The 16963-nt window shown below is 32.4% G+C and overlaps 2 protein-coding genes across 2 annotated transcripts; both read left to right on the forward strand.

Annotated features, from left to right (window-relative positions):
• The first annotated feature begins 3509 nt into the window (after positions 1-3509).
• LOC129001876 (uncharacterized protein DDB_G0287625-like) lies at positions 3510-5855 on the forward strand. The gene is made up of 3 exons (XM_054429332.1): positions 3510-3625; positions 4603-4668; positions 5162-5855. Exons 1-3 carry the CDS (start codon positions 3590-3592, stop codon positions 5834-5836), a joined length of 777 nt encoding a protein of 258 aa, XP_054285307.1. The 5' UTR covers positions 3510-3589; the 3' UTR covers positions 5837-5855.
• Positions 5856-15404: 9549 nt separating this feature from the next.
• On the forward strand, positions 15405-16703 carry LOC128999438 (protein CASP-like). The gene has a single exon (XM_054425959.1). The coding sequence runs from the start codon at positions 15405-15407 to the stop codon at positions 16701-16703; it is 1299 nt and encodes a 432-aa protein (XP_054281934.1).
• Positions 16704-16963: the final 260 nt, after the last annotated feature.

Consider the following 16963-nt stretch of genomic DNA (forward strand, 5'->3'; position numbering starts at 1 on the left):
TCATGATCATGACGTGAAGACGTCACCAGGTCATGTCAACCTTGTTAATTTCTTATTGGCTAAGGCCAGGTGTTTCTTTAGTTAACCAGTTATTTAGAGCCCAGTCATAAAAACAGAATAATAACAGTTTGGAATCATTCAGAAATGCTCCAGCTTTTCTCAGGACCAAATAGCGTTCGGTGAGAAATGCAACTACTGAAATATATACAAGCTATACAAGATTAGGACATAATATTATACAAAACTATAACGCATTCAACTATTTTATCGCTTTAATAAATAATACTAAAATGCATACTACTAGCTAGAAAAAAATACTACTTAAGAAACCATTATTGGTAGTTTGGAGCAGATGTTGCCTTAGTAGAAACGATTTTTGTCAGTTTCAGATTCAAATTTAAGCCTAATGGGGTTTATACAAGCTAGGCCGGTACATTAAATAAATTATTACTCTACACGGTGCAACTGTAAGGTTGGAGAAGGTTTTATTTATTTCTTACTACTAATGTGCTGCTTTCTTTCCTATAAATGTATGTAAAGATAAGTTTTAACAAAACAAGAGCGCAGACTGTTACAAAAGTAGGTTATTGTATAAAAAATTTTAATTGTTTTAATAAAGCGGTTATAATAAACACTTTAATAATGATGAGAATGTATATACCAATTTATATTGACATATATCCTAACATAAAATATATAATCTGAAAATAGTTATTTGAACTAGCTGTTACCCACGGGCTTCACCCCGTTTGACTTCATAAGTAGTATCAATAAAACTATTAATTGGTTAAGTTAAGCTGAAATAAACAAAACAGAATACAGTAATACAAACAAATAATTACACCTGACTTTAATAAAGTAATGAATTAAAATTGAAATAATAACATACAAATAAGTACAGCTGAGGTTTTTCTAACATTAAGTGTATGGAAAGTTTCTTTTAGAAAGGAATTACGGCAATTTATGAAATAATGAAATGAAATGAAAAATGTCTTTATTTAAGAGGCGAAGTTAGGACTAGCAAGTCCTCTCTACCACTTAACCTCTGAAAAATAAATAAACTAACCACTTTATAAATAAAATTAAATAATCTAAGGTGCCATATTATAAACATGTTGAAATTAAATTTAAACCCAAAAAGTCCATTCACACAAGCCGCCAACAACCCGCCACACCAGCGCCAGAGACTCACTCATGCCTGCTACTCAAAATCATAGATTTTATCTCTGCCCCAAACCTTGCACGGTTCTCTATGGATTTTATATGGTCAGGAAGAAAATTCCACATTCGAATTGCAGATACTAAGAAAGATTTATTAAAAACTGTTGACCGGTGAATTGGTGTGGATAAAAGAAGAGAGCCTCTACGAGTGGAACGGGTACTGATGTCAGAAATGAAATGGAAGTTATCTGATAAATACTTAGGAATTTTACTGTTGATAATGGAGTGTAGAAGACGGAGGGTGTGAAATTCTCGAAGTTCATTTAGCCTCATTAATGAAAGCAGGTTGAAATATGGAGTCACATGGTCATATCGTCTAAGGCCAAATATGAATCTGATACAGGAATTCTGCGCTCGCTGAAGTCTGCTAGAAACCTCATTAGTCATGTCATTGATCACCACATCACAGTAGTTGAAATGAGTCAAGATGAGAGTTTTTACTAACATGATTTTCAAGTCCAGTGGAAGGTATTCTGCGAAACGCTTGATGGTGTGAATAGCCCCCAAAACCCTGTTACAAGTGGAATTTGCTTGGTCAGACCAATTCAAATGTTTGTTCATTATGAGTCCTAAGTTTCTCACTTTGTCGCAGTAGGTAAGGTCTTTTCCGTCAAAGCTAAGTCGTGGTGCAGTGAGTAAGTTTATTTTAGTCATTAATCTGGGGTAGCCAACAATCATTGCTTGAGTTTTGTCAATGTTGAGTTTAAGTCCGTTGTTTGTGGCCCAGTGAGTTATTGATTCAATGTCAATGTTCATGAGTCGCACAGCAGTATCCATCTCGTCTACATTAAAGTGAGAGTAAATCTGTAAGTCGTCAGCATACAGATGGTAGTGTGAGTTAGTGATATGTTCTGTGATGTCATTGATGTAAATTGAGAACAGTAGTGGGCCAAGAACAGATCCTTGAGGAACACCTCTAGTAATCTGCTCCCAAGTAGAACATTTGTCATCAGCTTTGACACACTGCTGACGATCAGATAAATAGGACTCAATCCAGTCAACACAGTTGTCAGAGAAACCAGCCAAGCGCAGTTTCAGGAGTAAAAGAGGATGGTATACGCAGTCGAACGCCTTTGAAAAGTCAAAAAGGGTTAAAATAGTGGCCTGTCTGTTATCCATTGCACAGCGGATGTCATCAGTAATTTTCAACAAAGCAGTGGTAGTGCTATATTTTGCGCGAAACCCAGATTGAAAATCCGATAAGACTTTGTTCTCTTCCAAAAAAACTGAGAATTTATTGTGCACTATTCTTTCAAGGCATTTAGAAAGGGCAGGAAGGATGCTGATTGGTCTATAATCAGAAGGGGTATTGGGAGATGAAATTTTCTGAAGTGGGCGAACAATGACTGATTTCCAGATGGAGGGGAAGGTAGAGGTTGCTAATGATCTGTTGATGATAATGGATGGCTTTGTGCAAGGTTTCTCGTCATGGCGAACATTTTAAGTATATGTTATAGGGGGGTGTGACTTGTAGTTTTCTCAAAAGCTCATGTGTACTTTGGGATTTATATATGGAAAACAAGGTTTAATATCTTAGAATTTAACTAAAATAATTTCTTTTCATACGGTAAAACTTCTATAAATAGCTCATATTTTTATGAATTGTTGCTAGTTTTATAGTTATAAATGAGTAAAAATGCTTAAATGACAAATCTTGTAGCAATTCATACTTTATAACAATACATATTATACGGCCTTACCTTTATTGTATATCAATGATTAAATCTGTGCTTTCGATATAAAACAAGTTTCAAACAACAAACCCCATAATAAATTACTTCAGTGTTCTATCCATACCACAAAAGAGTAATTTATTCTTCTTATAAATCGTAAAGAGAAAAAATATAGCACTTTGCTATTTTAAAGTAAAACAAAGGAACAAATAAATTATTGTATAAAAAGCCTTTAAATGACCATTTCTTTCATATAGTAGTTCATTTTAATAACAGAGTTCGATTCCAACCCGTGGGCTTTCCAATAGCATGGCAGGCCCATTAGACAAATTGCTCTCCATTCAGCCTCTGCACAGTAGTTAGGCATTTAGCGAAATCATTCAAGACATTTCAAATGTTAATGTCGTAGTTGGACATTTTTAACCTAAATTTACCTTACTTGATTTAGATAATATTTCGTTTTGTAACATTTTGAAGACTGTTGTAGAAATGATTTTTTTCTATAATATACATTTTCTCTATGATATTTTTCATTAAGTGTGTAAGACATTTGACGAATTGTAAGATAGGCAATGTATTTTTAGTCGCGTTACCACGGTTATAGTTTCGCGTCTTCAGGTTCCAGAAAGTGTGCAATTATCATGTTTAAATTCAGAGTAAACTTTTGAAAGAGGTTAATTATAAACACGTTGAAAATGGAGGGCAAAAAGAAATTTACCTGCCACTTAGAGGTAATCAATAAATTATAAAGCATAATACTCTTGAATTAGCTAGACGTCCCGTAATTGCCAATTAACGCATTATTTGGTCAATGGAGGTTAAATAGGATCTATATTTCGTAAAGATTTTCCTGTTTCTATGTCATTTAAATATTTTATGATATTTATTAGCTTTATTCATGACAAAAATGTTTTAGCTTCTGTTGCTTGGAAACGTAGAAAATACAAAAAAGCAGGTGTTTAGTCCAGTGGTGTTTTATGACTATAGTCTTTTATGACTATAGTGGTGTGATAAAGTCATAGAGTAGACGTCAAGGTTAAAAATGTCACATTAATAATAATTGGGTACAGAATCATAATATTTTGTTAAAACCCGATTAATTAATTGGTTAATCTAATTAATATGCTGCTATGTCCAGTAATAATCCCAATAATAGGTCTTCAAGCAGTATTTATTGATAGCCTAATCTAAATAAGACCACTTAAATGTTATTTATTTACTGCACTTCTCGTGTATCTTCAGCTATGCGGCTGTGTAGTCTGAGAACTTGCCTAACAATAAAATGACCAGTTTGATGTTAAGAAAGTTCAATTAAACTTTAGCTGTCTTTGATAACCAGGCTTTCAATAAAGGTCCTGGTTAAATGTATTACTATTTACTCTAGTAACAATGCTACACAGAACATATTACTCCACTCACACTGTTTTTAAGTTTAGCTTGAAATTCAAACGTAGGAGGCATTGCAGCCTAAAGATTAACAGTAATTATTCATTATGTTCCTTTCCTAACCAACCAAAGCATAATTAATTAAATGAAATACAAAAGCAGTGTTTTGTATAGCTTTTAAGACCAAAGCTGTACTTTCAAATAAGAAGCAATTGGTTAATTTTTTCATGTTTGCATGCTTGCGTTGATAAGTTGAACTAGTCAGGAAAATGTCTACTTTACAAATGCTAGCTACTGCCTAATCTAACTTTATATATTTCAGGTTGAAGAGGGTCAATATCCAGAGTATTGTGTGCAAGATGTATGCTGTGGAGTTTACAAACAAAAAGTATGAATTATTTCCAGTTTTTCGTTAAGTATTAATGACAATCGCTAACCACTATCACAGAAACTACTCTCTGGTTCAATATCTGTTCGGGACTTTGGCATTGTAAGATTGCAGAAAGTTCCGGTTTGCTGAGTACTCAAAGACTTTAATTTTCTAGAAAAACAAACACCATAAAATAGAGCTAGTCAGCAATTATCAATTCGCTCTACCTTAGCCAATTGCTAGCAAAATAAATCAAATGCGCCTGGGAGGCATAATAGGTGTAAATAATCCTAGCCTATGCTAGATTACATGTTTCTGATAATCACATATTGGATTAGCAAGGTATTACTTATGAAACTCGGAACACCATGTAGGCCTATCATTTTCTCTCTATCAAATCATGAACTTCAAGAGCTTTAAATGCAAAAAGATCATGTGATGCTATTGTAATTTAGTATTCAGTAATTGACAAGTATTTTTTATTTTGTCCAGTAAAACATTTTTTTTACAGAGCTGGTTCTCAACCGTGGTTTGTCTACTTTTAGTATCACTGATAATCGTTGTACTAACTTGTTACCTGATATACTTATGGATAACCTATGTGGAAGGAGATAAAAACAGTACTCAAACCCGGTCCGAGCAACGACGTCAACCTTTACAGGACGAGAAAATAAAACCAAAGAATGAAGACAAAGAAGAGCATGGTGACGATAAGATTGGAAAGATGAGTGAATATGAAACTGATGAGGTAGAGGATGAATCTGACGAGGAGAAAGACGAGGAAGAAAATAAAACATCTTCACCTCAGATATCTCAAGATTTAGCGAAGAAAGATGAGTCACAAAACCTCGATGGTGTAAAAGATGATTCGCATAGTCAAGGTTCTACAAGAGATGTTCCTACTACTTCTAATGATAATGCAAACAATCAAACGTCTGCTGATAGAGAGTTACCTACTGGGATTCAAGAGTCTTCTTCTACTAAACATGATGGTAATAATACTCCTCGAAATTTTGGCAATGATAACATCAAAATAACTTATATCAAAGAGGAATTCATTCTCCCTGACGAAGATAAAAAAGAAAATAATAGTAATAATAACGAAAATTCTGTCAAATACTACAATCTCAATTACCAAAGATTGGATGGGAAAGTGAGTGAGAAGAATAATAATGTCACCTCTTAACTACTGTATAAATGTTTATTTCGTGAAAATCGCATTATTATTTCTTACAACTTACTACTTCATAAGTCACAATCAAGTTTATAAAGTTTTATTTGTGTGAAGAAACATCCAAGTAATTAACATCCTGATTGTGTAAAACTTATAATTCTTAACTTTTTGAAATATTTGTAGTATTATAATTTACTGGAATAGTAGTTAATTCTTTTTTGTTCTTCATAGTGCTGAACATAGGAAACATGATTCTTGTGCTAGATGACACAATTGAACATTAATTTAATCTAATCTAGAACTATGAAGCGAATAGTAATAAAATAGATAATCGTTTAAATATAATTGTATTTCATGGTACAGGTATGCTAATTTAAACGAAGTAAGTAATGTACTGTATTGTCGTGTGTAAATGCTCTGTGATACGACCTTTCTGCGTATTGCAGTTGGTTGCCGTTTTTTTTTTTTTTTTTTTGTGCGGCCTATGTAAACCGGCCGGTGTCGGTGGCTCAGTTGGTAGCGTCGCGGACTTCGGGCCCAAGGCAGCAGTGTCGTGGGTTCGGATCCTGGTCACTGCCACAGACTTTTATCAGTACAGTTCACCTTTGTACTGTACCGGCTCACCCCTTGCTTTGCTGGATACCGTTCCACGCACAGATCTGTAGTCTATGTGGACGGGCAAATGCAAGGTTAAAAGAGGCCGCCAACCTCTTAAAAAAAATTAAAAAATAAAAACCCTATAACTTTTCCACATACAATTTTACTAATATACGTGTGAAAATTTAGTAGTGTTTGCTGAAATTTATTGGCGCCTAAAGGTATGCTTGGTATTCCATTCTCATTGGGCGTTAAAAGGTGACAACTCCCCTTAAGAAAAAAAAACTAAAAGGTTCTTTACATAAACATGTACAGCTAAACTCCTCACATCCAGCAGATTTTTTACTTCTTTGTTTTGCCTGTGAGAATATTACAATTAATGCCTTGAGTAAAAGAACTTCTTTAGCGAGGCAACGGGTATATTGAAAATAGCCGTCTTTGATGCATTATGAAGGGAAAATATTAGGAACAATAACGTTCCTACAGATAACAATAACGTGTTACATTTTTACAGATTCAAAGTTTGTCCACAAAGTTTTCTAACAGTCTCGATTAACAAAAAATGCATTTTTAAACTAAAATCTGTAATTGGTCATATTTGTTTCACACTGGATATTTCACTTCGATCTATAGGCCTACTCATTTATTGAAATTTAGGCAAACTGAAGAGTAAAAGAAGTTTATATATACTAATTCCATTGCGTTCGTGGAGTAAGTAACATTGCATCTCTGTAACGGCAAAAACGGATATTATCTTAGAAGCTACACAAACAGTTTTTAAATTGTGCGAAATTCTCGTTTTGTCGAAGATTTAGCTGTAACGAATAATGGGTTTGTAGGACTATGACAATATAGCCTAAATGTATTCAATCACACATCCAAAGTTAATTGTTGAAACCCGTAATCTGTTACCTCTTGTCAATAAGAGTCGAAATGTAAAATATTTGGCTATTGAATATATTTTTAACTCTTATGGAACAACCATCTAACTATACGAGGTGGATAATAATCTTTCCTTGGTGGATTCACATTGATTACAAAAGTAATTCTTTTACAAAAGCGAAACCGCAAAAATACACCTTTCACGTTGGAGTTATTGGTTTCAACTTTGCCAATTATTTGATCAGCGACTCGGTATGTTTCCAGATGAATTAATGTTCTGAATATTTGTTTGGTTTGTCCTAAATGACAGCGCTTTTTTATTGAAAACTTTTAGCAGATCAAAATTACGCTGGTTTCTGTTCTCAAGTTTCAAGTTGTGTTGAATTACTCCTATTCATGACTTACCTACATTGAATTAAATTGAATTACTGAATGAAATTTATAGTTTATAACAGTCCTCTTAGCTTGATCATAAACTAATTTTGATCTGACTTGCCAATGTGTATCTATATATCTAATTCCGTAAGCCCAAAATTTTACAATGAAATTGTGAGCGAACGGGAGGACGTAGAAAGCTGGGAGAGGTCTCATTTTAAAGGTCTCAGCATGAAATTTTGGGGATTCATTTTTCTTAATTATGCACCAAACTGTCGTTACGGAATAAAATAATTCACATTTAAATAACATGGGAATCTAGGTCATGTGCTTTGTTTACTTTAAAACATGTGGTTTAACTTTATTTAAAGCATATGATATGTAATATGTACTGTAATATGCATACTATTATAAATTTGAAATAGACTTTTCCCTAATTTTAAGGGTCTGGATTGTTTAATGGAGTACGATTTGTTGTGTTAGGTATGTCTGAACAAAGTGTAAAGTTAGAAGTGGTTACTGGAGTAGGCAAAGGGGACTTATTTTTCCATGCCGAAAATAAAACTAATATCTATAGATCCTGATATGCCGTTTAAGTTTACAAGTATTCAATTCCCATTGCGATTAGCTTTCAATATTACTTATTATTAAAGCAAAGGACGAGGCCGAACCCGAACAAAAGTTGGCATTTATTTGAAGAAAAAAATAGTGTTTACCCATGGTCAACTTTATGTTAACCAGGTAAGGCGGCCAGATGATGTCAAAATAGTACTAGAATCAAATAAAGACGAAGGAATCAATTAAAATGGATACCATACAACAAAAATGTTGTTTTCAGAGAGATTTTGTTATAAACTAAATACAAAATACAATATTTTTCTGTCATTGTAATTAGCATTTTACAATCTGGAGGAAGACGTTATCTCTATGTGTTTAATCTAAGTAAATTTGTCTATATTCAAAGAGATTTATATATATATTTAATTAATAGTCATGAAGATTATAATTGAAAATGATCATTAGTTGTATTAATGATTAGACAGTTGTTATAATACCGGATGAACAGTCTTTTGAAACTGTTATTTTAAACAGAGCAGATAACAAAATGCATTATGCAGGCATGTAATAATTATTACACATATTGTATACAAAAATGTTAAACGATCGAGTTGACAAATGGAGATCAACCCAATGGTTCAAGGTTCAACCCATGAGACAAAATATTTATACATATATAGGGGCTATTGCCCCTAAAAGCCACTAGTTATTATTGTAATAAGAAGGGTAACATTTAGGCTAAACTATCTATTGTGTATAGAACATGCCAATGCATTAACTATATTTTAAGTTGATGAAGCAATAATCATCAAATTATTTATCAACAAACAAAATTATCATATATCTTAAAAATAATGTATTAAATGCTAATATGTAAATGTAAAGATAAAAACTACTAATATTTACTTTCATGTTAGTTAAGAAATGCTTATTTAAGCTAAAACCTAAAGATTTTTGATACTTTTATTCAAAACTAGCATAGAGATGACGTGAAAGTTTGTACTTATATTACACAAAATAAATAAATAAATAGTTAAATGAAATAAAGTTTTATATTTCATTTTATTTACCGTATGAGGTAGCTGTCCATGCCCTGTCGCAAAACTGGTTTTTTGTACAAAATACAAACTGTCAGCTCAAAAAGAAAAAAAGGTTTTCCTTGGTGTTTCATCTATATTCTATATATATATATATAAAATCCAATGTATGTTTGTATGTTTGTATATTTGTATATTTGTATGTTTGTCCTTTATGGACTCCAAAACCGCTCGACAGATTGTAATGAAACTTTCAGGCATTATTAATCATTATTCAAGGACGGTTTGTGTGAAGTTTGGTGCAGATCCGTCAATAGGGCTCCGCCCCAGTGGCTCTCGAGTTTCCCATGTTAACCTTATGAGTACTCATATTTAAATGGAAAAGAATCTTAACAGCTGGTGCAACTAAACAATTTGATTCTGTCATGTTCAATAGCATTAACAAGTTAATAGGTTTACCAACAGGGTGCAGCACTATATTTATTTTTAATTTATGAGAACAGCTAATTTGCAACCAAAAGGTGAGTGAGCGTAGCGAACGAACTTCAACCTGGAGGCGAGTTAGCGTAGCGAACGAACTTCAACCTGGAGGCGAGTTAGCGTAGCGAACGATCTAACCTGAAGGCAAGTGAGCGCAGCGAACGAGCTCCAACCTAAAGGTGAGTGAGCATAGCGAACGAACTTCAACCAGGACGTGATTGAGCCATGCGAACGAGCTCATCTTGAAAATGAATGAGCATGTGACATAAAACCACAATAGGACAGGACGACGTCTGTCGGGCCAGCTAGTATGGTTATAAAATTCTTTGTTTTTTTGTTTTTGTCAAGAAATTATATTTTGTAATTAAATTAGGTAATATGAAAATTTAAAAGTAATAACTGTTTGTATACAATTTTTGTATGGTTATTTGAATTTATAAAATCAACATTGACTTGGATTATAACAGATATGAAGGAATGTATAAATGTAATTATTTTATGTCTAGACGTGTGAGTTGATAAAAAATTATTATTTGTATTAAAAATGAGTTGTAAGGTCCAGTGAATGTATTAATACGAGTAGGTCAGTGCATTTTGCAGCTTGTTTTTTTATACATTTTATTCTGTACATGAAAAATTATTTTTGTCAAACATTTCTTCTATTCACAAGAGACTCAGTATATATTGATTAAAAGTAATAAATAATTACTATATCGTTCAAAATGATATATCTGTTTGGTCACCCTGTACTTTATAACTTTCATCAGAAGTGTTATACTGTGTAAATTAATCATTTTTCCGTACATGTTACAATAAAATATATAATATAACTTATTTATTTTTTAAATCGTAGATATTTGAATTGATATTTGTATAAAAAGCTCTTAACTAACAACAGATGTTTACAGTCCGAAGCCGAATAGGATTTTTGCAGCCTAGCACTAAACTTAGGTAATAAAATAACAGCACGTTTGCTGTCCATATGGGATATTTAGACAGATCGGATGTACATATAGACACATCTGAGTAATGGTCACATGGGGTTATTGCATTGTAAAAATGTTTATAAGTTCTGAAATGTGAATTAAAAGGTAAACCAATAAAGTACCTTACAAATTCTTATAAAAATACAAAAAGTATCTGTGTTTATGTAAAAAGATTCACTGCATACTAAGGTCTAAGAAATATAATCAACCAATTGAAGTCAATACAAATATAATTTAACTGTTTAGCAGCTTACTCCATTTTGGTATTAGTTTAGTAAGCTAGGCATACCTATAAATAACTGTTACAATCTAGTAGTTCAGGTTCAAATGCCATTGGATTTGTTATCCTGTTCAGGTGGCGTTTTCAATTGAGTATCTTGCAACAAAAGTCTTTTTAGAAGGATGATTTCCATCCGTATTTGATTGATGTCTTGCTTTAGCTTAACGAGATCTTTTCTTAAATCTTCAATATCCTCAATAGGTTGGGTCACGATATAACACTAAAGATGTAGTAGACAAGACAAGAATTTGGCAAAATGTTTTTTTTTATGTTTTAGTTTTAAGATCTAATTACCATAGAAATATTATATTTATAATGCATATATACTTTAATATATTAGTTAATTTGAAAATGAAATTATTCCTCAAAGTCCTACTACGAAGGTCTAAACTATCAAAAGAGAATTATACGTATAAGAATATTCCACCAAATGAGTTTTAAATCTTTCGACGGTAGCTTTTTGATGAGTCGTAGATGAAACCAGATGGCCATACTAATTAGCTTAAATAAGTGGTCCGGACTAAATAAAAAGCTCCATCTAGTCAGTAAAATACTCAATATGCTTACACTTTTACATGCATCGTCATCACGTAATATAGTCAAATTCATACAGTTAAGTATGTATAAAAAATGTAATTATTGAATAACTTTGGCAATGTATTTCTTGCAATCAAAACTCTACCTTTTGAAATAGATTATAACTTGTCTCGAATTTGTCCAAACTCACTGGTGAGCTTTGCCACATTACACGCAGCATTTTCTGTGACATATTTTGTACAAATTAATCTGGAACCCAAAACAAGTGGAGTGAGTCACGCGCGTCCATGTTGACATGTTCTGTGATGAATGGTTTGGTTCAAATATCTCACGCGTTCGAACATGTCCTATAACTAAAACATGCAATGTTCTAATACAAATTGTAAATAGTTTTGTTTAGTTCAGTTTATGATTTAGAAACGCAAAATCCTATTAAACAATAGTTAGACCAAGCTATTAAGAAGAAAACGTTTGGACTGTTCCCTTTAATACGTGTCTTTACGTAAGATGTGTTAAGCCCGACAGTTTAAACATTTTTCCTTATATCGATCACATATGCATAAAATAGCCACACCTCACTTCTAAAAATCTTCGTGTGTTGCTTGCCTATTGGTTAGTATCTCGTAGTTGGATACCAAATAGATAATTTTGTTCCTTAGGCACGGAGATTAAAGCACATTTTCTTCAAAGCGTTTGCAATTATATTTAACAAGAAAACACTAATGTAGACACACCGTTAAAAATATCTCTATAACTAGCTTTCCAGCACAAGTCAATTGAATGCATTTGTTTTCAATCAAATAAACATTGAAAAATCAACAAGCATGAATTACGAAAAGTCAAAATAAATAAGGAAATCTTGTTATTTATGAGGAAAAGCGTAAGTAGAATTATTCTTGTAGATGTTCCATTATGCATTTCGTGAAAAGGCTTAACACTTTTCTTCTCTCCGTTGCCTTATCTACTTAACAGTATCACGGATGTATCGTTCTTGGAATAAATGTTTTTGAAGTAGTTCACCACTTAAGATATTGTTCTGAGAATCCTTTATAAGAATTTTGATTTAAGTGGTGGATGAAAAGTTGGAGATTTAATATAAGAGATAAAATATTAAATTAAAAAAATACAAATATAAGCTCAACGTTAGCGTTAGCCTACAAATATTATTACTATGCCTATGTATACATTATAGTATACAATTATTCGTTAACCTATTATTAGTATACAAATGCAAATAAAATGTATTATAATTCAAACTATTGAAGTGTCAAATCGTGATTACATGTAAGTAATGTTAATTAGGTTTAAATTAAAACCATCAAATATTGTTAAATTTAATTTCAATAAACTTGAAATATATATTTGCTTTTACTGTACGTGGAGTTTAATAATTTAATGTCCTTGCGGAATAAATGTTCGACCCTCATTTACACCTGTGGCACATTTACATTTACATGGGAATGAAACCCAATAAATATTAAGAGGTAGTTATATTAAACGGATGTGGTTTAGTTTAATGTTTTGTGTAAAATAGTGGTAATATAATGGTCGAGTTGAGACGTTAACTGAAATGACAATCAGAAGTCCAATAAAGTATTGGTTACAAAATCGTCTACTAAAATTTATATACTATCTTTTATAAATATAGATAAATGGTTTTATCAGTTTGTTTGCGTTTAAAGCTCAATGGGTCATGTTACTGCGTACAGTTTTGTACTGGTGGCTAAGGTTACAGACATAATAGTTAAAATAGTTTGACGAATTTTGACAGTACCTAATTTTTCACCGCGGTACAAAATACAGTAGCTATACGTATAACTGAGAAGAATCTTATTATAAATTATTTCAGTTTCTAGGAATATAAAAGTAAGGACTCTACAACAAGATTCGCCGAAGGAAATTTAAATATCTCGCGACTTATGTTTTGCGATTTTACATGTTAGGAGTCCTTCAGTTCCGTTCGAATGAGAAATTGCAATTAAAGATTGACTGTATTAATTTCTTCCTAGAATATTCTGATCGTTATCATCAATACGATGTCCTGTAGTAGGCCTATGCCTAATTTATGAAGGGACTTAAAAGACCTCTTATTTATTACAATGTCATGTTATTACAACTGTTATTACAATGTGTAAGGTGCTGATTATTGTGATGTTAAGGTGACCATCCCTTATAAAGACCAGTGGTTCATCAATTTATCATACTGTTTCTATAGAAATGAAATGTAAAGGTCAAGTATCAAAATTTGTAAGTTTCATAAACCCAAGATGTATTTTAATATTTAAAAACGTATTTAATCTAAATATCACTGTTTTAGTTGTATATTATTTTCGTTGAACTATCGGAACGAAAATTCTTAAGTACCCAAACGTTTCTTGGTAAGATACTATCAGAAACAAAACTAAACAATTATCAGAACCAACTATGTAAGAAGAAGGGTTTTCAGTTCAATTAAACCTTTGGAGACTTTGATAAGTATAAGAAAATTTTGCGTTACCATGGATGCACTTTTCAATAATAGCTACTTCTTAGCGTATACCATGGGCAATTTCAGAATTTTTATTCCTATAGTGGGGCATATTACTTCATAAAAAGTCAAAAATAGTAACAAACTAAACTAAAGCAAAAGTTAAACGTAGTTTTCGAATAGCAAAACTGCAGGTGCATTATAGTGAGACATGCAATGTTATAATAATATATCTTTGCATTCCTCTTTTCTTTATTCCTTGTAACGCCACCTAGCTAGAGTAACATAAAGTAAAAGCTTCTAATTTGCATCCCTAATTCAATTGATTCAATGTATTTTTGTGTAGCTATATTATTGGTCAATAGAATGCTGTTTCTTTTGTTTTGACGATTTATTTCCCAATGACCAATAGCAGCTAGGCCTAGTTTTAAGCCATGGAAAGTGTTCTTACGTGAAAAATTGTCTGGTTGAATTGTTAGATTTATTTTGTTTCGTAGGAATAAGGGTTAGCTGTCCTAGCACACAATGGCGAAGTCCGATGGTCCGTTTTGATCCTTACCGACCGCCATTCGATCAGTGTTGCTAAATAATAACCAATACTCTAAATTACTATTTGATAATTTTTTTGCAGAAAACAGAAAATGAAAGTACCAAAGTTTGATGGAGCACTTGAAATTTGTATTAGTAATTACTGCATTGGAATGTTTAAGGCGGTGAGTTAAATTTAGTGGTCCTCGTATAAATTACGTATTAGAATAGCTTAATTTTTGGTTTTTAGGCTGATTGTACATTTTAGAGTGCGTGTTTTACAATACTTGGTTTCTTCTGTTTAAGAGAACCATTTAATCACACAAGCATAATTTATACTATCAAACATTTAAACATTGTATCATCCGTATGTGTAATATTTGTGATTGGATTTAAAATATGTTAATAAATATTGACTACATGACGTATTAGTCTAGGTTGAACCTTTTTGTTCTGTAACTAAACTATAGTGTGAAATCATCGTATGACTTATGCCTAAAGAAAGAACTTTCGTAATATGTTTTGATAATTAATTGTTTTTCTTTAATTACAGATTTTGAATGGATGTATGTTTCAGAAAAACGATGTGTCGATTTGGTCTTGGATGATTTTGGTAGTTCTGATAATAATAACAGCCGTTCTGCTGATAATCCTGCTGTTACCGGAAAGAGCAGAAGAAATCAAGAATTGTATTGTATCTAACGTCCGTAAAGATAATTGTGATGGTAGCAGTGTTCCAGGAAAAGAAACTAAAAATATACAACCGAATCAAGATATCAGCGTAAATGATAGACCTAATGACAGTAAAGAGGGTAATAATAATAATAACGATATGCAAAACTCAACAGATAATATGATAGGTAAATATTCTCACGAAGAGGCAAATGCAGATGACATGAAGACAGAAGAAACCGCGTCAATCATCAAAGAAGAGGACAAAGAACAAGTTTTGAAGTCTGAATCACTCACAACAAATGAACAAAAACCAAAAAGATCTGAAGATAAAGTTACAAAAAAAAAGCCCAACAGGTCTCCCTTCAACGATAACTGTATGTACTCTTTTGGTGACATAAAAAATATGACACTGAAGTCTAAAAAACTACCAACTAACTCAAGGATATCAGAATCCAGAGAAACGCCACTTAACAAGGAGGAAAAAATTGAAAACGATTTCAAAGAAACCTCGTTAGCTCCAAAAAGAAAATATTCTCAAAATGAAAGAGGAATTAGAGAACCAATGGCAATAAATACAAAAACTCAATCTACTGACTTAAGAAAATCAGAGACAATGGAAAAGTCAAACTTACAGGTTAGCGAAAATGCAAAATTGCTGAATGATCTAAAGGAACCCTCATCCATTCCTAAAGAAGAAAGTTCTCACAACATAAGGGAAATTAAAGAACCAATGGCAAGAATTACGAAAACGCAATCAAATGACTTGAGAAAATCAGAGACAATGGAAAAGTCAAACTTAGAGGTTAGCGAAAATGCAAAATTGCTGAATGATCTAAAGGAACCCTCATCCATTCCTAAAGAAGAAAGTTCTCACAACATAAGGGAAATTAAAGAACCAATGGCAAGAATTACGAAAACGCAATCAAATGACTTGAGAAAATCAGAGACAATGGAAAAGTCAAACTTAGAGGTTAGCGAAAATGCAAAATTGCTGAATGATCTAAAGGAAACCTCATCCATTCCTAAAGAAGAAAGTTCTCAAATCATAAGGGAAATTAAAGAACCAATGGCAAGAATTACGAAAACGCAATCAAATGACTTGAGAAAATCAGATACGTCAAACCTAAATGTTAGCAGGAATACAAATTTGCAGAATGGCCTATTGAAAACCTCGTCAATTCCTAAAAGAGAAAGTACTCAAAGTAGAAGAGAAACTGAGGAACCAATGACAGGGTTGGCAAAAATGCAATCAACTGAGATGAGAAAATCAGAAACAAGAGAATTATCTAACTTAAAGGCTTCTGAAGATGTAAACTTACAAAATGATGGTAAAGAAACTTCATTATCAACTGAAAAGAAACACTCTGAAAATAAAAAAGCTGCTGAAGAGCCGGTGACAAGAATCACTCCTTTTGGTTGGGTGACGGACAACATTAATGAAGAAAGGTCGAGCGATAGTGATATTGATGCAAAATAATGCAACAATTTTAAGAACTGCTGATAGTTGTATTCGTTAAATTTCCCATTATAATTACACTGATCGATAATAGATTTCATACATTTGGAAAACATCTTGCATTTTTACTTAAAACATAATTTACGGATTCAGAGAGATTGAGGATTAGGCATTTAAGTGCTGAAACTTGGGAGAATAGGACGTTATTTTAGCTATTTTCTTTGGGTCCACTTAAAAAAGCGATAAGATATTTTGGTCTATGAATTCTAGTTACCTTTACA

This window comes from Macrosteles quadrilineatus, unplaced genomic scaffold, assembly GCF_028750875.1.
Source record: "Macrosteles quadrilineatus isolate MER2022 unplaced genomic scaffold, UCM_ALF_1.0 Scaffold_8__2_contigs__length_117827958, whole genome shotgun sequence".
Classification (NCBI taxonomy): domain Eukaryota; kingdom Metazoa; phylum Arthropoda; class Insecta; order Hemiptera; family Cicadellidae; genus Macrosteles; species Macrosteles quadrilineatus.